At 29.8% G+C, this 23,114-nt stretch overlaps 2 protein-coding genes across 2 annotated transcripts in view; one reads left to right on the top strand and one right to left on the bottom strand.

Annotated features, from left to right (window-relative positions):
* Positions 1 to 23,114, top strand: part of LOC145291922 (SKA complex subunit 1-like) — a 90,667-nt gene that overhangs the window by 47,533 nt on the left and 20,020 nt on the right. The gene's annotated exons all lie outside the window — the stretch shown is intronic.
* The window catches only part of LOC145291920 (E3 ubiquitin-protein ligase LRSAM1-like), a 56,985-nt gene continuing 38,312 nt past the window's right edge, over positions 4,442 to 23,114 (bottom strand). The window contains exons 12-18 of the mRNA XM_080137769.1: positions 19,038 to 19,193; positions 13,716 to 13,811; positions 9,823 to 9,921; positions 8,006 to 8,137; positions 6,950 to 7,045; positions 5,702 to 5,848; positions 4,442 to 5,142 (exon numbers count right to left, since the gene is read on the bottom strand). Of these exons, the coding sequence (XP_079993895.1) occupies positions 5,017 to 5,142; positions 5,702 to 5,848; positions 6,950 to 7,045; positions 8,006 to 8,137; positions 9,823 to 9,921; positions 13,716 to 13,811; positions 19,038 to 19,193 (852 nt within the window). The 3' untranslated portion in view covers positions 4,442 to 5,016. The remainder of the gene's footprint in view (positions 5,143 to 5,701; positions 5,849 to 6,949; positions 7,046 to 8,005; positions 8,138 to 9,822; positions 9,922 to 13,715; positions 13,812 to 19,037; positions 19,194 to 23,114) is intronic.

The following is a 23,114-nucleotide window of genomic DNA, read 5'->3' as shown; positions in this document are numbered from 1 at the left end:
TTTTATTGCAATGAAATGGTAGATATTTATATGCTGCCCACCTCAGCATGATGCGACACAAGGTCAGAAAGTTTAGATGTTAAACCAATGCCCTTTAAGGAGGAGCACTCTGGCCTATCAAAAATTGCCTGAGCATCCCTGCCGGCATTCCCCAGTAGGGGTGTATCAGGCAACAAGCCTGATACCACCCAGCTTTCAGATGGGGCAAGTGTAAGGCCTGGGAGGGTGAACCTTAGACAGGTACTAGGCAAGATTGTCAAGAATGGATTCTTGGCTGGTATTTTCTACTCAGATCTCTAAGCAACTCAAGTAGCAAAATCAACCCTACACCATCAATATAATGAGTATGATTTAAAAAAATTGAAAGATTCTACTTCTAGACACTGGTGATAAGAACTGGCCAATCAAATGGAGCCACATTCTGCTAGCAACCAATCAGAAACCACAATTGCTCTATAAAAATATTGGATCTTTTAGAATTCTTACACAACTTTTTTATGACTGTATGAGAAACATCTTTCTTTTTTTTTTTTTCCTTGCAAAATTTTAAAGTCCAAAACTTATACAGATCAGCTACCCACAAAAAACGTTTTCATTTCCAAGAGTTATATAGATTAGCTATCCAATGAAAACTCTTCTAAAATTAAATGTGGCTTTTCATTCAAAAGGTTGTAGGCCTAGAATCTAATTAACAATAAACTATATTGATAGATAATAGAAAGTCATATTTCATGACAGCTATGAGACCTGATATATCTTAAACAATAACAAAGCTCATTGGAAACTCTTCTGAAATAAAACATGGCTTTCAATGTTTAATTTTGAATTTTAGAGTTGTTAAATCTACAACAAGTTGAGTAAAATACATTGAAATCATCTTTGGTCCATCAGGTTTACAAGGTTATGAATGCAACAACAACAAAAAAAAAAAATCTAAATAAAAGCGATTTAAAATACTTGAAAACAATGCAAAAATTAGACAAGTAAGTAGAAAACTTTTGTCTTTGGTAACAATTATTTATTGATTTTTTTATTTATTTATTTTTTTTTAAATTCTACACAATCACCTTATTTCCAAATTTTTTTTTCAAATGATACTCATGTTAATAAAAAAAAGAATTTCCAGGTGAAAAATGCAGGAATAAATTTTATTTTTATTTAAAACAACTTTAAAACAATTTTATCTTCAACTGTTTCGCATATACAAAGATGACAGAAGTGTGATCCGTTTGATAGATAGGACGGTATTGTTGCCCAACGATGGATAATGAATATGGCAGAGACGACAAATGTTCGCAGAGGAACTTTTGTGTCTACAGCAAATACTTTAATGGCAATTGCTACGTCAGATTTCAATTTTATAATAATTATAACATACAGTGTATGTATATATATTTGTTATTATTGTATATATTATGTATGTATAATAAGCTGTACAATAATATGCTTAAATATATTTCACCAACAAATAAGATTAAATGACATTCTTTTAAAACAGATAAACCATGATTCAATATTTAAAAGAATTTTGTTGTTGCTAAAGCAAAGAAATGTCGTAAGGCAGTGTTGAAAAAAAAAAAAAAAATGTTCAAGTGTCAAAACTTTAAAAATTGGGGAAATAAAAACAAATAGAAAATGTTAAGTTTTTAAATATATACATCTTTTGGATTTTTTCTTTTTTAAGTTTAATGGTTCAATCCTCAATACAGGCGATTCAAAGAATATGATTAAGAATTACTTTATGGAGTAAAGAAAATTCCGTTAATTTCTCAAGTTCGACAAGATGCACCTAAAGGTCAGAGGTCACATCAGCCTAAATGTGAGAATGACATCAGAAATGGGAACTGTAGAGTAAATTTCTAATTGATATATATATTTTTTTTTTTTTTGGGGGGGGGGGGTATTTAGAATTCCATTTATTTAAAAAAAAAAAAAAAAACTAAATCGCAGAAGAATCTTTATGATCTACATACTCATCATGGAATGAAGATGCCATATTCCAAAAATCATGTAAATTGATCAACTATTTTATTTTTTCATAAAGAAGATAGAGATGGGGAAGCAAGGAGGAGATTGGGAGAGGCTACACTGTTTTAAATTTTGCCAATATTTAAAAGCGATAATTCAATTGGACTACAAAGATTTTGTTTGTATTCAAAATAATTAAAACTTTAATCGCTAAAAATCATAAGATTTGATTCTTTTAATTAAAAAGACAAACTACTTGATCAATATACGCGAGTTTCGGAATATGAAATTTTAATTTCGTGACAAGTATGTACAAAGATTTTTCTGTATTTTTTGCTTTTTTTAATATTTTTAATAACAATAAGCATTTTTTAATTTTTCTTTCTGCAAAATTAATTTTAAGGGGAGATAATCAACATATGAAAAAATGTCAGAAAAATAAGTTTTTTTTTTTTTTTTTTATTTATTCAAATGTTTTATGATAACCAGAAAAAATTGTAACAAGGTTAAAAAAAATATTCAGTGCTTGTACAAAAAGAGTTGACAGATCGATTTTTTAAATCAAAAACAATATTACTTACTTGTCATGTGGAAAATATACCCAAAAATTATAAAAATTCAAATACAAAGTTATTTATAGTTAAAAGTAATTGTTATGGAAAATTGAGAAAAATTGCATGTTTGAGTAGACGGTGAAGATTGCAGAAACCGGGGACATAACTCGAAAAGCACATTTTAGATTACATCGTAATGCTGATCAATATGTTCAGGTGATAGCGATAGACTTTTTTTTTTTTTACTAAAAACACAACAATTGTTCTCTTCAAATTTTCGTAACTTTGGGATATATTTATTACATAACAACTAAGCAAGATGGTTTTGCGTAAAAGGACATTTTTCAAAAAGAAATTCATCTGTTGCCTTTCTTTGTACAAGTACTAAAAACTTTTTCCTTTTTTTATTAAGTAAAATATAAAATTTATCAAATTGAAAAACTATTCGCTATGGACTCTAAAATTGTTCAAAAAGATTTTGAAGCTATCGACAAATAAAAAAATTCTTGTTTCTTTTTTAAATATATATATATATATATAAAGATCTGGCTCATACTTACTGTAGAGTTCAAAAGAACTGAGACTTATGGAAGCCAAGATGTACATTTTGATGGCATTTTTGAAAGGATCTTTTGTTATTTGTTTCATCTTGATTGCTGTCATTATCAAAATGTTTCGTTCATTGGACACTTTAGTCATCTTCAGGTGCTTAAAAAAAATTTTTTTTCATAATTACCTGGAAATTTCAAATGCTATTTAATTCACTTAGTTAAATTGCTCACATTCCAAATGTCACGTTTTTTTTTTTTAAAGATATTTAATAGGAGTTAAGTTTTTTTTGTATAAATCTCAAATACTTAAAAAAAAAAATTTTAACACTTGATAACTTGTAAACAAAAAAAAAAATTATTTATAATTTTTATAAAATGCATTAGAATGTAATTCCCTACCTAACTAGCTGTTTTAACGTTTATATAATAGTTTTTATATCAAAATTTTACATTAGAAAAAAAAAAAACTATATCTCCTTGATACTTAACGTTTTAATGGCGGCCACATCCGCCATTAATGGTAGAATGTCAAGACAAAGGATTTTACAGAAGAAAAAAATGTTAACAATTCTGCACTTTTACCCAATACATGAGTTTATATTCAATATATTTGATACCTGAGTAATTCCACGTAAGTCATCTCATTCTATTTATAAGTTGAATATTTTATCCGAGCAGAATGTCCCCTTCACAATCACATCATTGTTTCTCATCCGTCTTCAGAAATGGTTTCTGTTTATGACTCGACACAAATGTAACAATGGTTTCTCAGTTTCCAACAAGAAACAATTCTGTGCCGACATCTTTCCTATTAGATTTTTTTTTATTTTTTAAAAATAAATTGGTAGAGATCAGCCTACCGACTGAGATTTGCCTCTAAACTAAAATGACGGGGAGGTGACGGTTGCTATGGACTGACAACCTGTGCGTACCAAGTTCGAATCCAGTTCGTTTCATAATAACTTTCACTTAGGAATAGTGGTGACTTTCATGTGGTCCCTCTCATAAATATGCGGTATCTTTCTAGAAAGAATTATAACTGAAAAGATATTGGGGATACAAATGACAACAATAATCATCCGATTCATATAAAATGAATCAATGATGTTCATTTCAAATGTGGAGGAGATCTTTATATTTCATGCTGTATAAAAGATATTTGGTAAAAGTACAGAATAGTTAACATTATAACTAAAAAAATTATATCAAACGCATTTGAATAAAATTCTCTACCAATCTATCCAAATTTTTATGCTTAATACGTCTTTAACACTCAACAAATAATGGCCGTCACAACATGTCAACACATCTTGGCTGCTATTAAATGTCAAAGATAAATTTTGAAAGGAAATTTGCGAAACAAAGTTATAATGGTTTGTTAGGCAGAGAAATTTCATTTTAATGTCTTTAATATAAATTGTTATGGTTTTTGTTGTTTATGAGTTTTCAAATGTTAACTATTCTGTACTTTTACATTTTTTTTTTTTTCTTTCAATAATACGGGATATCTAAAAGGTATGGAATTTTGAACGTTTTGAATCATGTAACGGGTTCAGAGGTTACTGACTATGAGACAGATATCTGAAGGAAGGCATCGAGTACAATGGTAACCGAAACATGATGGATACGGCATCAACCAGGATGAAGATAACAGTCTGAAACAAATGTAAATTATTTGACGTCGCCACGAACGAACATATGAAACAACAGATTCACACGTAGCAGAAAAATGTTTTTCATCCAAACAAATGTTCGTTATTGATAGCTTAGTGACTGGTTCGATATCCATGTATGGATGTGTGGTTGGGTGCATATACTGGTTAAGAGCCCATTTAGATTTATAACAAGACATAAACAGAAAAGGAAATGCGACAAGATGATGAGCGTGTGGCGGCAGCAGCAGCAGACTATTTCCTATTGCACGAATGGTAAAAGTGTTGCACTCAGCTTGGGTTCTGCAGTTGGATTTTCTGAACGATGCTTACTCGACACAGTGGGCAGAGGTCAAGATTAATACCACATTCGTAGCAGCAGCAAACGTGGCCGCAGGTCAAGAAAATGAGGTCCGACTGAAAATAAAATATGAAAATGTAGAAATGATTAAAAGAAAAAAAAATCAATGCTTTAAGATTCAGTTTAATCATTTTTAGTGATGGGATGATTCCAATATTTTTCCCCCGATTCCGATTCTTTATAAATCTTTAAATATTTAACCATGAAAATGTTAGGTTATCCCAATTACGTAAAAAAATGTTAACCGTGCAGATATTTTTTTCAAATGTAAAAAACATTTATGAGGAGGTGATCTATAGATTTTAGTTTTATTGTTTTTTGTAAAATCAATAAATGATTTTATTACGACCAACAGTGGAAGATTTTGTTTAAAAACAAAAACAAGAAATATAGAGAAGTTATTTGGTCATGTGACTAATATATACAGATTCATTTTATTTTGTATATTTCCATTCAAAGTAAAAATTACCATTTTTTTTTTTTTTTTACGTGACTTCATGAGATTATCATTTTCATCAATAAAAACATTTTAAGAAAACACCTTTTTCATCATTTTTTGTTTTTCCAAACAAATCAAACAAAACTTAAAAATATTTGGTGTTGAAGACGGCTCACCTGTTTGTCGAGACAAATGGAACATTCAGAGTGTAAACCTCGTGCTGTAATTGGTTCTGTGGAAGGACCTGCAGCAACGACAGGTTCCGGAGCTGTTGGAGCTGATGGTTCAGGTCGTCCTGCTGTGGCACCTTCACACACCATCTTCTGCAAACACACATGAAAAGAAAATGTATACAAAAATTCTAATGTTTGCAAAAGCAGATTATCATAAATTGTCAAGAGATAACATTACCTCACTGATCTCGGTATTCTGAATTAAATCCATCATTTTGACATTAGAGGTGTAAATTTTAATAAAAAGATATCAAGTAATGATCCGTTCAATATCAAAATTTGGTCATAGTCAAGATTGTCTGCTGTTTTTAACTTCCGGTTTTTATTCTGCAGACGGTGAAAAGCAAGATATGATACAATCTATAGTGAAATTCTAAATATGCACCAATTCTTTTATTCATTCTTTTATTCATTCGCTTGAATTCTTGTTTCATACAGTCCTAGCAAACTGTCTTGGGACAGGTAGTTTGCTAGTTAAAAATAAAATTCACTGAAACTTTTTTCTTTTAAAAACAGCTTTGCAAAGTGACATAAAATCATATATATATATATATATATACACACACACACACATATATATATATATATACACACACACACATATATATATATATATATACACACACACACACACACATATATATATATACACACACACTTAAATTGTTTTACATAAGCATTTATATGTCACTACATGTTCATAAACATGTTTTGATCAGCCAGTTTCAAGTAACTGGACACCTCTTCAGGTGATATTGCTCTTACAAAAGTATACTTCACAATTACAGACTACTTTTGTATAAGCAGCATCATCTGGAGAGGTCTCTAGTTACTGGCTGACCAAAACATACTCATGAATGTGTAGCAACATAATAATGCTTATGTAAAAACAAATAAAAAGTATATCTTGCTCTACTTTGATATTGAGCACTCTTGTATGAACATTGTTAAAAATTCATTGGTTGTTTCACTTTTGGAAAATATTAACATGAAATAACGATTGATGTTAAATACTGTTCACGATTGTCGATGATGGAACATATGTTCTCAGAGTGCTCTTTTTTTTTGTGAGGAGCTTGATTCTCTACATAAAACCCCAACTTTATGTCTAATTTTGCCATCACGGAGAGGAGGCAAGTGAAATTCTTTGGAGATGGTCAACCAGTGCAAAAAGATTGAGAAAATCCTTACCGGCTCATCTTCAAGTTCAACTTCTTTCTTTGTTGAAAGATATTTTTCTAGACGCAATTTGATGGCTTTGCATACGCCAATCTCGTGAACTCCCATCTGAAACAAGAAAAATTAAACGTCTTTTTCATTTCCATCTTTAACAATTTGTGTAATTGTGTCCAGCAAAATCAAATCACTTTTCTTGGCAGTCAATATTTCGGTTTTATAATTAGATGATCTACCGAATGGTTTCTAATAAATGATCAACTGTGTTGTCAGAATAAATGAGTAGATCACATATTGAAATGTGGACTGTTGATCACATTTGGATTAGAAACTATCGGGTATTTGGCCCAATCAAGGCCTAGAGACCACTCAAGGATAAGGGCTTATGAGTGTCAGATGGCCTGTAATACAACACCGTGATTGGTAATAGTGAAACGGTGTTTGTTTATTTAAGAGGACAGCTCAATAGGAACTTGTTTACATTAGACTTGAAAACAATCATGTTATAGTCAGCTGAGAAGCAGTCCTGTGTATCACAGACGAATAGTTTTATGAAAAAAGCATTTGACAACAAGTAGAAAGAATAGAAAAAAAAAATTCTATGAATAAGGTGTCTTATGTCAAAAATTAAGAACTTGAAACATTTTATTTAAGAAAAAAAAAAAATGAAAGCATTTTATTTAAGAAAAAAAAAAATGAAAACATTTTATTTAAGAAAAAAAATGAAAACATTTTATTTAAGAAAAAAAATGAAAACATTTTATTTAAGAAAAAAAAAACAAAAAAAATGAAAACATTTTATTTAAGAAAAAAAAAATGAAAACATTTTATTTAAGAAAAAAAAAAAAAAAAAATGAAAACATTTTATTTAAAAAAAAAAACAAAAATGAAAACATTTTATTTAAAAAAAAAACAAAAATGAAAACATTTTATTTAAAAAAAAAACAAAAATGAAAACATTTTATTTAAAAAAAAAACAAAAATGAAAACATTTTATTTAAAAACAAAACAAAAATGAAAACATTTTATTTAAAAAAAAAAACAAAAATGAAAACAGAAGAAAATCTTTACCTGTCTCATGTCTGCTTCTGTCATGTTGCAGAGAACTTCCAAAGTGATTCGATGCCGAGCAAATAATGGAACATAATCTCTTGCTTCAGCTTGTTCTAAAATCTTCAATACAGGAATTTCAAGTAAATATTCCTGTTAGAAGTAAAAAAATAAATAAATAATATATTTTGTTCACTTATATTTCCTTCTTACATATACCAATCATGATTTAAGAAGCTCAATGTAATTACACAACATATAATGAATAAATGACAATATGAAAAAAAAAAAAATGAATATCGATTTTGTTATATATATATAATGAAAAAAGTAAGCAAAAATGTTTGGTTCTATCCAAATACTAACAGGAAATAAAATCACTCTTCTTATGATTCCGGGTGGGGGTGGGTAGGGATACTATTTACTGATTGGCATCTGGGCAGTTATCCATGAAATATATTACACCCACACAACTTATTTTACTTAATCAGGAATTTCAAAGAAAAAGTTTACTTGTATATTCAAAACAGTGTTAAAAAAATTAAAAAAAATAAAAAATAAAAAAAAATCTGATGATCTTTAGAAATTCTATTATTAAAAAATAAATAAAATAGTGCTTGTTAAGATACAATGGACAAATCGATTTAAAAAAAAATACATTGTTTTAAGCAAAAACAATATTACATACTTAATTGTCATGTCGAAAATGATATATCCAAAAAATTACGAAAATTCATTGAGTAGAACAACTGTTTGTGTTTTTAGTAAAAAAAAAAAAAAATGTCTATCACTATAGATAACAAATATTGTATACCATGAACAAGTAATCTAAAATATTCGTTCTGAGTTATGTCCCCTTTTCAGTCTACTTTAAAATGTCTAAGAAAAAAATGCAATTTTGCATAAAAATTACTTTTAACTATAAATAAATTTCTACTCAATGAATTTTTGTAATTTTTGGATATATTACTATTTTCGACACGACAATTAAGTACATACTATTGTTTTTGTTTGAAACGATATATTTAAAAGATCGATCTGTCGACTGTATCTTAGTCACCAAAACATCTTGCAAAAATTAAAATTATTTGAAATTATTTCCCTTGTTCCTTCAGATTGTTTGTCAAGATGGTGTTGTGAAATCATTGCTTGTTTAACTATAAAATTTAATTTTCTTATTTTAAAATAATTTACATGATTTTCGATGCATATTTTCTTTCCATTACAGTTACATAAATTGTAAAGATTTTTCTTTATTTTTTTTGCTTTTTCATGGAGGAGGGGCGTTTCTGGACAAGCTCATTCAGTGCTTTCTTAAGAGAAACTTTTAATGAAATAAAATGCTATTTTTTTTATTTGTAAAATGAAAAATTCTTTTTTTTAGAATTCACAAAAAATTTAAAAATTATTTTTCTTAAATCATACTTTATGTCTGAAAAAAAAAAAAAAAAAAAATCAATATGTTAATATGTAAAAAATATTTATAAATTTTTTACACTTGAAGGTCAAAAGGTTACAGCTGAAACCTTATGTGAATAACAGTTATTGATGAGAACAGTAGTTCAAATAATACAAATTGGAACATTTTAAGAGAAAAACGATTTCTAGCTGATAAAAAAACTTGAGGGCGATTTCTAAAAAAAAAAAAAAGAGTAAAAGAAGTTATGAAAATACTTAAATCTAAAGTTTTATATATATATATATATATATATATATATATATATGTATATGAGAACGGTACACACACACATGAATGAAATGCAGTTTGTAGAGATGTACGACTAGTTCTATGCAATTGCAAACAGATAGCAGCAAAAACAAAAGATTGAAATACAAACTTGATCGACAAGGGCTTGAGGTTTGCGGTCCATCAGTCTTTGGTATTGGACAAGCCAATAATCTGTTTGATCTTGTAAGCGTTGTTCCTCCATTTCAATCTGTCAACACAAGAAAAGAATTCATTTTCCCTTTTTTTTTTTTTTTTTTTTAAAAAGAACAAGATACAATCCTCAACTGGATTCCTAACATGCGAATATTAAAAAAAATTTTTTCTATAAGCAATGATACCATAGAAAAATTTAAAATAAATAAAAATAAAATTTAAAAAAAAATGTTGCAATGATTGCATCATGAGAAAAAATAGCAACAATCAATCCGTCAAAAGGAAATAAAGTGCGTTTTGACATGATTAAAATACGAGAATTGGAAGAGAAGCTGTAAATACCTTCTATGTTTCCATTACACCATTTTGAATTTTAGGAAATATATATATATATATATATATATATTAGAAGAAAGACTTGACATTGGCCAGAATTGAATGATGATCAAATGTTTCACACTCCCATATTTTTATTGTCATTGAAAGCAGTAAAATTGCCCATTTTTCAATTAAATCGATTGATTGCCTGCTCTAGTTGGAGACCGATGCACTGAGAGGAAGCTTCACATGTCTTTCTGCAATACATTGCAGTTTACATTGCACTAAAGAGAACCTATCATTGATTTCATAAAATTATTTTATATATATATAATATATATATATATATATATGGCTTGCATTTAAGTTTAAAATGTAAAAGTCAAGTATCATGGTGCAATTGTGCTCCAAACAAACATCCATTTCGAACATGTCATAGCAAAGAACCTACTGTTGATTTTATGTCATTGTTATAATCTTTTGTAAATTATATCATGTAATCAAGTTAATTTTGCTGTTTTTATTTGTGATACTAATCGCGTGATAATGCTGCCTTTGTTGTCAAATTCACTTATCTGAGTGTGAAGAGTTTTCTCCCTTGCGTGCAAATGCATTAAGTTACCCCATCTGATGGGATGCATATTTAATAATTTTAAACAAAAATTGTTTACATATTCATTAACATTTTGCTTTTATTTTAAGACTTTCTCAAGAATTCAACTGATTTGGGAAAAAATATAACCCAATAAAGAAAAGATCAACCAAAAATGGAATGTTTATTTGATTAGCCATAAATTAAAAAATTTTTTATTAAAATTTATTTTTAGTGTGCAATCATTTGTGTTGATTTGAAACCATCTAAATTAAACAAAACAGTGTGTGCTTCTATATTATAATAACGAAAAATATTGTATTTCAAATTAAGCATATGGTATCTACATAATTGTCATATTTCAAATAGTAACATATCCAAAAATTACGAAAAACAGTAAGGTAGAAAAATTATTTGTTAAAAACAGTTCGATAAAGTTACATGTTTGGTCGGACATATTGGGTCACATGATTAAGTAACAGGCAAAGTAACTCAGTTGAAACACTGTAGCAGACAGAATTTATTCAGAAAACAAAAATAAACATAACATACATAATTTGTACATTTTTAAAAAATAACTTTTTTTTTAAAAACTATTTTCAAAACTTTCTGAAATTGGCATAAGATTTCAAAGAAATTGAAAACTTAATTACCTCTCCTATTAACTTTCCAATTTAAATCGGTAGATTTTAAAACCAAATCTCTACATTTTACAAATGTCTTTTCATAATTTTCAACCTATCGATTTTCATAGTTGTTGGATATGTTACTATTTGCAACATGACAATTATGTAGGTAGCATTTATTTTACTTGAAATTCAATATTTTTTCGTAATTATAATATAGAAGCACTTAACATTGTTTATCACCATGTGGCACAAGTCTGATAACGGCTCACAACCATAAATTCAGGATAAAAGAGAATGAGGAGGAAAATTCAATATTACAAAATGGTCAGGGAAAAATTTATGACACAAAACGTACCTGTATGTAAAACGAGTTTATAAAAAAAATTGTAAAGTTTTCGTTTTGATGATAAATGTTAATTTACTACAAATCTTATTGGTGAAACCTAATTTTTTTCATTGATATGAAAATTTTAAAATATATTGAACCAGAAAAGTTGTATTTGACTGAATCTAAAATATTATAACTAAGCAATTTTCCTTTAATTCGTTCAAAAATGTATTTGTCTAGAAAAAATCCATATAAAATATTTCAAGTTTTTTTTTTCGCCATAGATTAACGCGATGTTGTTGGCTGTAAAATACGCTCAAATATGTTATTTTAATTTATGCAGATTTCATATTTATTAGTCAATTATTTCAAAAGTTAAAAAAAAAAAAGGACTTTGGTGCCATCAGTTAGAATCGAAACAAAAACATTTAGCGTTCCATCTGTGTTCGCTCATTTAGTACTCTAGCCATGTTCCGTACCGTTTGAGCCAACCTGACACATAAAAGATTTGAAATTAAACCAATTGTAGCTATGATTGAATTTGCACATGCATAAAACTAATAAGAACATGTCCGCAAGTTGAAATGAACATTTTGCATTTAAACTTGCTGACATATTTCTGTACGCGTTATTCATCCATCCAAACAAAGATTTTATTCTTTATAAACCATGTTACTATTGCCTGTTAATTTCAGTGTTATGTGACCAATAGTTTAAAAGTTTGTTGGTTAAGTAGACACACAAACACACATCTGTTTTATTTATATAGAAATAGCCAATTTGAACTTTAAATAGATCATACCATTATCTTTTGAAAAGAAAAAATGTTGAACTCAAATCTTACCACATGGAAACTGCTAATAAAGAAGTCACAATTTAATATAACAATTAAAAGTTAAAATAAAAAAAAGAGTAAAGAATGCATTTTTTTATTTCTCCTGTCTAAATGCTTATATTCCCTTTCTTAAATATCAGTAACAAATTTTTTTAGCATAAAAAAATTAAAAGAATAAAAAATTAAAATAAAAGAAATTAAAATAAAAAATTAAAAGAATAAAAAAAATTAAAAGAATAAAAAAAATTAAAAGAATAAAAAAAATTAAAAGAATAAAAAAAATTAAAAGAATAAAAAAAATTAAAAGAATAAAAAAATTAAAATAAAAAATTAAAATAAAAAATCAAAATAAAAAATAAAATTAAGAAAAAAATCAAATAAAATTAAAAAATTTAAAAAATAAATTAAAATAAAAAATTAAAATAAAAAATTAAAATAAAAAATTAAAAAAATAAAAATAAAAGAAAAAATTAAAAAATAAAAAGAAAAGAATAAAAAATAAAAGAAAAAATTTTTAAACAACAACAATTAAAAAATAAAAAAAGAATAAAAAATAAAAGAAAAAATTTTTATAAAAATTTTTTTAAATTAAAAAATTAAAAGAATAAAAAAATTAAAAGAATAAAAAAATTTAAATAAAAAAATTAAAAGAATAAAAAAATAAAAAAAACATGAAAAATATAACAAATGATTTCATTGAATTTCTTGAAAAAAAAAAAAAAAAAAACAAATTGAAATTATTGATTTCTTTTTTTTTTTTTGCTACAAAATATGGTGTTTGATGGAAAAATATTTTTGGTAAGAAGACTTTTTTTTTTTTTGAATGGAATACTTTGTTTTTTTTGGGGGGTTGTTTTTTTTTTATGGTATTTCAACGCTTTTTGTGTTATTCAATATCGAATCCAGATTCATTTTGATTTTGTGTCCCTTATAGCACCTTTAGATGTTTTTCATAATAGAATCAAATTATTTTTTGTCTCTCCATAACAGAATTTAACTGCTTTTTTTTTTTAAAAATAAAACTTCAGAAACAACACTTGAAGTCAAAAGGAAGCCACAAAGCAAGCTTTTAAGCCAAAAAGAAACAACAAATAAAAATTAAAACAAATACTGTTTAAAGAACGGAAGAATCAGTTCCGTTACTTACAAGTCTTTCTTTTAGTTGGTCCTCTCGTTTGTCTCTTTCTGCTATTAATTGAATCAGCATTTCCGTCAGGGCAAGACGTTTCTCACCAATCAGATTCTAAGAAATAGAAAAAAAAAACAAATTTCAAGTATAAAAAATTAAACAGAATTCATAATATGGAAGAAAATATAACAAACTAGCAGTGTTACCCAACATTGCCCGGTACAAGAGTGTAACATAACTTTTACCCCCACCCCCTCTTCTTTGCACAGCCTATTCCTTGCTATGGACACACACACGACTCAAGTCAGCATAAGGGGAATAACTGAAAAAAAAAATCAGAGTCACTTTCCTTTATACGATAACATTCAAAATCATGTTTACTTTGTGATTACATTAAATGATATAAATGGTCATTCAACTTTTTTTTTTAAAAATTTTTTTTTTTAGATATTTTTCTAGGGTTACGCCGATTAAAAAAAATACTAACTTTGTAAGGGTTTGAGCATTTTTTCAAGTTTTAGGCAGACATGCAAACATGCACACACATGTTTGCCATTTATATTATAAATTATCGAATTCTCAATCAGTCCAATAGAGAGTGGGTCATTCTAACTCTGCTTTATGAGGTTGAGGTATGGTTCTAATAATTTCATACTCCCAGGCTTCACCTTTTTTTTTTTGAAAAGGGGTTAGTTTATTGCCAATAACCTGTGACACCTCTCTCTTGCACTAGCTTTTCAAAACTAAACCCGCCCACGTGTTAAACCACTTTGATATGAGGTAAATAAAATGCATGAAAAATAAAGTGTGGAAAAAAAAAAATAAATAAAGTGTGGAAAAAAATAAATAAATAAAGTGTGGAAAAAAATAAATAAATAAAGTGTGGAAAAAAAAAATAAATAAAGTGTGGAAAAAAAAAAATAAATAAAGTGTGGAAAAAAAAAATAAATAAAGTGTGGAAAAAAAAATAAATAAAGTGTGGAAAAAAAAAAATAAAGTGTGGAAAAAAAAAAATAAATAAAGTGTGGAAAAAAAAATAAATAAAGTGTGGAAAAAAAAATAAATAAAGTGTGGAAAAAAAAAAATAAATAAAGTGTGAAAAAAAAAAATAAATAAAGTGTGGAAAAAAAAAATAAATAAAGTGTGGAAAAACAAAATAAATAAAGTGTGGAAAAAAAAAATAAATAAAGTGTGGAAAAAAAAAAATAAATAAAGTGTGGAAAAAAAAATAAATAAAGTGTGGAAAAAAAAATAAATAAAGTGTGGAAAAAAAAAATAAATAAAGTGTGGAAAAAAAAAAAAAAATAAAGTGTGGAAAAAAATAAATAAATAAAGTGTGGAAAAAAAAAATAAATAAAGTGTGGAAAAAAAAAAATAAATAAAGTGTGGAAAAAAAAATAAATAAAGTGTGGAAAAAAAAAATAAATAAAGTGTGGAAAAAAAAAATAAATAAAGTGTGGAAAAAAAATAAATAAAGTGTGGAAAAAAAAAATAAATAAAGTGTGGAAAAAAAAAAATAAATAAAGTGTGGAAAAAAAAAATAAATAAAGTGTGGAAAAAAAAAAAAAATAAAGTGTGGAAAAAAAAAAAAATAAAGTGTGGAAAAAAAAAAGTTCTTCAAGTACAATTGCTTATTCAAAACTTGGATGTCTTCAAGTCCAACGTTAACAAATTCCTAATGAACCACCCCCTTAAGTAAACACTTCATCAAATCTCCACACTAACGTACTGTACTTGCAATAACCCTTATCCCTGAGTGGCTTCCGGGCCTTGATAAGTGGTGACCACTGTGTAAAAAAAAAAAAAAATGACAGACGGCAGAAGAGAAGAAATTTATGATTGATATCATCCTTCTTAAGAATCCAGCATTTACACACGTTGACCAGACATTCTTAGATAATATGAAGTAAAATAAACATAGAAGATGCTGCCAAGTTTTGCGCAAAGGTAAGCTCCCTCTACTGGGATAGAAAGCTGCCAGTATCCAATATTGGATATCGGCGACAAATAAGCAAGAAAAGTCTCTTTCTCTCTTTTATTAGCAGCATCATATTTTCATGGTTTTTAAATTTAATAATTGTTGTTGTATGGCATTCACCCAAAGCTGCTTGAACTGGCTTCCTCTGAAGGAAGAAGTGTCAAGGGAATAAAGGGAATATTAAATTCACTAGCCATCCCCAATCGCATGTTATAGTGCATTTTTGGTCTGGAAACTAGTATCTTCAGATAGCCTGATCTGGTAGCACCAGATGCCCTAACAGGTACTACCACTCTAGCAAAAATGGACCTGGGAGCAATCTATCTATATATATAAAAGCCAAACGGCTGTGTGTATGTATGTTTGTTTGTAACGCTAAAACTTTTGAAAGACGGAACCAAACTTGACAAATTTGGTATCATATCGAAGCCCCATCACTCGGATGACAAATATCGAAATTTCACGTCAAACGGACCACTAGAAGTTGGTCAACTGATCAGTTATCTTCGAGGGGGGCCCCCAAAAAACCTGTCATTATCTATATATATAAAAGACAAATGTTTGTTTGTAACGCTAAAACTTGAGATGAAAGAATAAAACATATGTTCAATATCGGCTTTTGTTTTTTCATTGTTTATACGGTCCCGAGCAACGCCGGGTAGCCCTGCTAGTATATATATAAAAGCGAAAATGTATGTATGTATGTATGTTTGTGTGTCTGCTAAAAACTTTTGACCGACGGAACAAAAATTCACAAACTTGGTATCATATTAAAGCCCCACCCTCCGGACGACAAATATCGAAAAATTAGCCCAAAAGGACCATAAGAAGTGCGTCAACTGATCAATTTTCTGCAGGGGGGGGGGACATTTTAATGTTAAACATTACATATTTTTAAATCAATTTATAACTGCTCCAAAAAATATGGGCGCCAACTCTTATACATGAAGTATACACGGGGCCGTTTATTTTGGGTCAACTTGTATTTAAAACCCGCTGAGTCATGTCATGTGATCTTGACGTCAGCAAGCTCTAATGGCAGTCTGAATTTAAAAAACATGTTATCGGTAAAAAAAAATTTAACCCTCACACAAGCTAAACTATGAACTTCTACGCTATGACAACGTTACCAAAGTTATTAGCACATTAAAAATAGTTAGATACGATAGTTAAACGAAAAATAACAAGCCAAAAATGTGAAGTAAAAAAAATAATACGCTTACAAAAAATATTAACGATCGAAGTTTTTACAAAAAAAAAAAAACCCCAGCCAGACACCATTTTCTTTTTTAGTAACAGTCTTTAGAGTAAGGAAGACGAAGTGAGAGAGAGAGAGAGAGAGAGACACATACACAAACAGAGAGAGAGAGAGAGACAGATAGAGAGAGATGTCTAGACAGGAAACGAAATACGTAATTTAATAAACGCTAATGTGAAGTAAAACAAAAAAATAAAATACTGCTACGTCATCTCGTAACGCTCCCGCGATGACCTCATTTAGTGGCTATCTGTCAATCAAATCTTTTTCACTCGCTTTATAAGCCTTATTTTAACGCTATAATCAATTCCTCTTACTCTTGGCCTGGACAGTTAAGTGGTTATAGTTTGTTTCACCTCTGCGTCAAGGCTCCCGGGTTCAATCCAGCCTCACGACCAAAACTATTTTTTTTTCTTTTACATCTTTAGACACGCGGGCAACGTTTCTTTATTTTTTTTTACTTCCCTTATTCTTTAGCTTACCCCCCCCTCCCATACACACAGCGTTTTTTATTTTCGCTGTTTTTTTGTTTTTTTTTCCCCCCGATTTTTTTAACATCATTTCAGGGTTATTACTTATCCCCCCCCCAAAAACACACACCTACAAACACCCGGGCAACGTAGGGTACCCCCCCACCCCCCCGCTAGTGGTAACTAAGGGGCAACTGCACATTCCGTACAGCTCCCAAATAGGGCCTCACTTATGGATGTCCTTTAAAATCATACCAGGACCATTTGAAAGGTATGGTAAGTTTTGATGGGATCCTCCTAAATGTTAAAGTTTACCAAAAAATAATTCATCTACGTTACTCACCCTGTTGCCTAAAATACATATTCCATGTTTAATCATGATTCATAGTTCAATGATTTGGAATTTTGCTGAGCACATGCATATGATTGACGTGTGCACCTTTTAAAAATTTATTACTAAATTGGAAATCGAAAAAAAATCAAAACAATAAGCAATAAATATAAGTAATAGTTTAAAATTTTTTTCTTCTTCCTTTGAAAGGTGTTGTTATTGTTATACAGAATTCACCCTAGGTGTGTCAAACTGCCTTCCTCCAAAGGAGGAAGTGTGAAGGGAATATTAAATCCACAAGCGATCCCCAATCGCCTGTAATGTTTGGTGGGGTTTTTTTTTTGTCAGGAAGCCAGTGGACCTGGGAGCAGTGGTAACTAAGGAACAACTTTATATTCCCCATCGCACCCAAATGGGGCCCTTACCACTGTATGTTTTTTTTAAGTAAGAACCAAATTTAATGATTGTTTAGATGTTTCAGATTTGTGTCTAAATGTTTTGTTCTGGACTTATTTAATCTGTCATTTCATTTTATCATTTTGTATAATTAATAATGGAAAATAGTTTTAGATATCGTAGAAATTAAACAGTTATTTGCATGTCTGTCTTATATAACGGTTTTAAATAATTAATGTTTGGTGGGATTCATTTGTAATTATATTTTGTTCTATTTTCCTATATATATGTAATAGTTTGGTAGATATTAACAGTAACTAATTAAATTGATTAAATTAGAAAAAAAAAAAAAAAAAAAAAATTTCTAAAATCTCTTAAAAATAATTGTCCATTAATTTTCAAGGAAGGTGATTTAAATGAAATTAATATCGCTAGCTAGAAAGAAAACATATCGACAAGGCATAAACAAAAATGATTCATAAAGAAAGATGAGACACTATATCTATCTATCTACGCTACATTTTCTTTTTTATTGTTTTTAAATTCAATGATATTTTGGATCTCATGGACAAACGTTTTGCATATGTTCCTTTTTGGTCTTTTCTTTAAGGGAACCAACTTGATTTTCAACAACGTCATTCGTTTATAAATTGTAAGTTAAAAAAAAAAGTACTCTCCCTCTACTATCAATCAGACGAATTTATTTCTTTTCTTTTCATTTCTTTATGGTCATAATTAAAAAGAAAATTATATTTGTATCAAAATTACCGAAATGTTAACATTCGTCTATTCATATAAATGCAAAAGTTTTAGGTTCGTGTTTACAAGAAACTTATGAAATGTTTATTTAAAATTTCGTTTCAAGAATTTCAAGTAGTGAAATAAATATTCTTTGTCTGCAACTTACCATTTCCATCTCAAGCTTCATTTCTTTCCTGTCCATTTCCACTGCCGTCAATTGAGCTAACTCTTTCTCAATCAGATTAATTTGGTTGGTCACTCGAGTGTGTCGAGAATCTTTCTGCATGAGAAGTGCTTCAAATGCAGCTTTCTGCAGTTCTTCCTGCAAAAATGAGGTCAAAGAGTCAACGTCTTAAAAAGATCAAATCTCACAAAAAAAAAGGGGGGGGGGTAACAGATTCGGTTATAGTCAGCTAACATACTTCCTAACTTCTGCTACCGGAAGTGATGACAAGGCAAATCAGTTCCTTCACTTTTATTGTTTTTCAGTATTTTTATTGTCAAGCGATTTATTGAAATAAAATACAAAACAACATTATCCAAAAATATACAATAAAAGTTAAAACTATACAGATAAAAATAACAATATTTAAAAAAAAATTTTTTATTACATTTTCACCCCAAACAAGATACATTGCCACTTTGTTGTAGGGGGGCTACTATCAGGGACATAGGCATCAGGAGTACTGTGTAGGGAGTTGGGCAGAAAGATGTCGTTCACGTTGCACTTGAACTTCTGCATGTCAGTACAGTTGGGGAAGCAGGGACCCGGAAGGGGATTCCGAAGTCTAGCTGTCCTGGAGAAGAAACTACTGAAGTAGAAGGCTTTCTTACATCTAGGGATCTCTACTGTGAAGGGGTGAGATTTAGCTGCTTGTTGGGTTTGTTGGGGGGTATTTACGTTGAGGGGTACAAGTGCTTGCAGTTCGTCAGAGCATTCACCATTAAAGTACTTGTAGAAAAGGAAGAGGGATGCAAATATGACAACAATACTCCATACATGGGCAAATGGTGGCCTTATAGAGGTATAGGATACTTTTGGGCGTTAGTATCTTTCTAGCACGGTAGAGAGAACCGACCTTCTTTGCAGCGGTCCTGGCGATACTCTCGCTGTAATTGTTCCAACTCATGTTTCCTGAGAGCATTAGGCCGAGGAGTTTAAAGGATGTACTTTCAGATAAAGAGATATTGGCCATTGCTATTGGTGGTAGAGAAGGTTTCTTGTAATTATTGAAGGAAACGAGTTTAGTCATTGAACGTGACCATAGGCCTGAGGCACTCCCGCATTTACATTGTATTGTTTAGATGTATGACCGTCGAGGACAACCTGGATTTTTCTCTTATCTAAGAAGGATTTAATTATGTCATGTATTCTTCCATATGATCTGATTTTCCTGAGAAGACCATCGTGCCACACCCTGTCAAAAGCCTTAGATGTAGAGTTACAGCTCTACCCTCCCCCGCTTTGTCCAGTGAATGGTATATACGTTCTGAGATTACAGTTAGGATGTCTGCTGTTGAACAGGCTTGTCTAACTCCATATTGTTGGTCAGTCAGAAGTTTAGCATCTGTAAGGTGATGGACTAGAGTTTGGTTAATTATTGTCTCAAATATTTTAGCGAAAAGTGGGAGGAGGCTAATGGGGCGATAATTTACTGGGTCAGTTCTTTCGCCAGAATTCTTGAAAACTGGTACTACAGAAGCAGTTTTCCAGCAGGCAGGAAAGCAAGATTCATTAAGGCATTTGTTGTAAAGTTTGGAGACGATTGGAGCTTTTTTAATAGCACAGCCGGGATGAGATCAGTTCCACATGCTTTTGCAGTGTCAAGATTTCTTATGATAGCAATGCACCTGAGAAGGAGTGATTTTTAGATCATCTAGTGCGGCGTCTGTCCGGAAAAGAAAGTCAGGGAGGGGATGGTTGGCAGGGTCCAGTGTGGAGTTGGAGGCAAACCGACTGGCAAACATGTTTGCCTTCTCAGTTGCAGATTTGCACTTTTAATAATATTTTCAAATAAGTTTTTATTTTATTTGAAATTTTATAAGAATGTTTAGGATTTTAGATAATGTTTATGAAATTCATCCTCATTAGGCTCCTTGCCCAGACCAATGTGACTCTTCCTATTCAGAGTTTCCCTGTCTTCCATAAGCTGCCTCAGATTTTCAGATTCACTGTTGATGTCGTGTGCTATCTGCTGGATGTACGTGGATCTAGGTCGTCCTTTGCTTGTGCGTCTGTGTCATGGAGTCCATAGCAATATATCACTCACCAATCCATGCTTGCTCCTCAGACAATGACCGGCAAATCGTAGGCAGATGGTATTAGATATGGCAGGTAGGTTGCCATAAAGTTGCTGCTTTGTGGAATGATTTTGTCAAGATATATTTAATACTGTTCATAGCATATGGGTGTATGTTATGAAATTATAACGTCTTAATTTTCAAAGTAAGTTTTTTTTTATTTGAATTTATAATAAATATGTTTATGAAGGCATAAAAATAAAATTTTTGAGATCAAAATAGCAAATGGTAATTATTAAAATCCAGTTATAAAGTTATAGTCAGCTAACGTACTTCCTAACTTTTGGTTTGGCAGCTATCAAAGCAATGACGAGGCAAATCAGTTCCTTCACTTTTATTGTTCTTCAGTATTTCGATTGTCAAGCAATTTATTGAAATAAAATAGAAGAAAAGGACATTACCGAAAAATATACAATAAAAATTAAAATTAAACATAAAAATAACACTATTATTCTTTATTAAATAGTTCATTATTTGAAAAGTGTTTTCAATAAGTCTTAAAAAAAATATTTATAATAATTAAAAAAAAACAAAAAACAAATTAATTTCAATAAATCTTAATTAAAATAAGACCAAAAAAACTTTTCAATGCACAAGGAAGATATAGGCATGAAAGAAAAAAAGCAAAGGAACTGATTTGCCTTGTCACCGCTTCCGGCAACACTACCGCAAGAAGTTAGGAAGTACATTGGTTGACTATAACTACAAATTCTTATAAACTTTCAAAAGTAAAAAGTTTGGTTTCATTCTTCTACAGCATATCAACCCTTTTTGAGTTATTTAATGACAAATCCAGTAATTTTGGAAAAAAGTTTTCACGTTTCAAGATCTTCATATATCTTCAAATATTTATTTGTGGAGTTTGGTTTGGTTGTTTTGTTTTACAGAGTATCAATCTTCTTAAGGTTATTTAATGCCAAATCTAGTAATTTTGGAGAAAGCTTATTCTTCAATAGCTATTGTAAACGATTAATTGAAAACAAGTTGCTAGTTACTTATTTTCTAACTTTGCATTTTTCTCAGTTATTCTCACGCAAAGGATGGGTTTATTTGGTCTGTTTTATATCATATCAACCCTTTTGGGGTCATTTAAAGCCAAACCCAGTAATTTTGGTAAAAGATTTTATGCTTTAATTCTTTATATATTCAAACATTTATTCATGGAGTTTGGTTTGGTTGTTTTGCAAAGGAAATTTCTTGTTTTTGTTTTTTACTTTGCAAAACATGATTGAGTTTTACAAAGAGAAAGGAAAAAAGCAATAATCCTAATGTTAGGTTTATTTAAGCCAGGAAGTCGATATCTTCAGACAGCCTCATCTGGAAGTAAAGAAAAACCTGAAACAATAATTTCCCTACCCCTTATTCATGTACAAATCATCATGTACGCAAGGTTCTTCTGATAAATAACTGGACTGTGTGTAGGAGATAAGCGGATAAGTTTTTATACTTTAATTTCTTTTTTTTTTTTTTTTACATCAGAGTTACCACTTATCACGGCCCAAAGGCCACTCGAGGATAAGAGTTAATGAGTGTATGGTGGTCACCGGGATATTAATAATTAGTGGTAGAAATGGATTGTTGGGGGGGGGGGGGCTCAACAAGAACTTGTTTACATTGGACAAAGATCATATTGTAGTCAGCTGGAAAGCAGGCCAGTGGAACAGAGTTCCTTCCACAGGTGGGCAGTTCTAGGAAAGAAGCTTTGTTCAAGGAATTTGCATTTACATGTAGGCACAGATAGAGTGGGGAGATCTGTTGATGGTCGTTTTAGTTAGACGAATGCTTTTTATGAAAGTTTAGCAAGGGCGAGGGGGGGGGGAAAGCTATAAATTGAAGTTCAGAAAAGCGCTTTCCATGAAAATAATGATAGAATAGAGAGAGGCTCACAGTGTCTTTTCTGTGGGAAAAAGGTTGCAGAGGAGAAACAAGGGCATCACCTACT

This window comes from Euprymna scolopes, chromosome 13 (genome assembly GCF_053919585.1).
Source record: "Euprymna scolopes isolate OS-2025 chromosome 13, ASM5391958v1, whole genome shotgun sequence".
Lineage (NCBI taxonomy): Eukaryota > Metazoa > Mollusca > Cephalopoda > Sepiida > Sepiolidae > Euprymna > Euprymna scolopes.
This window is presented reverse-complemented; position numbering and strand designations above follow the sequence as displayed.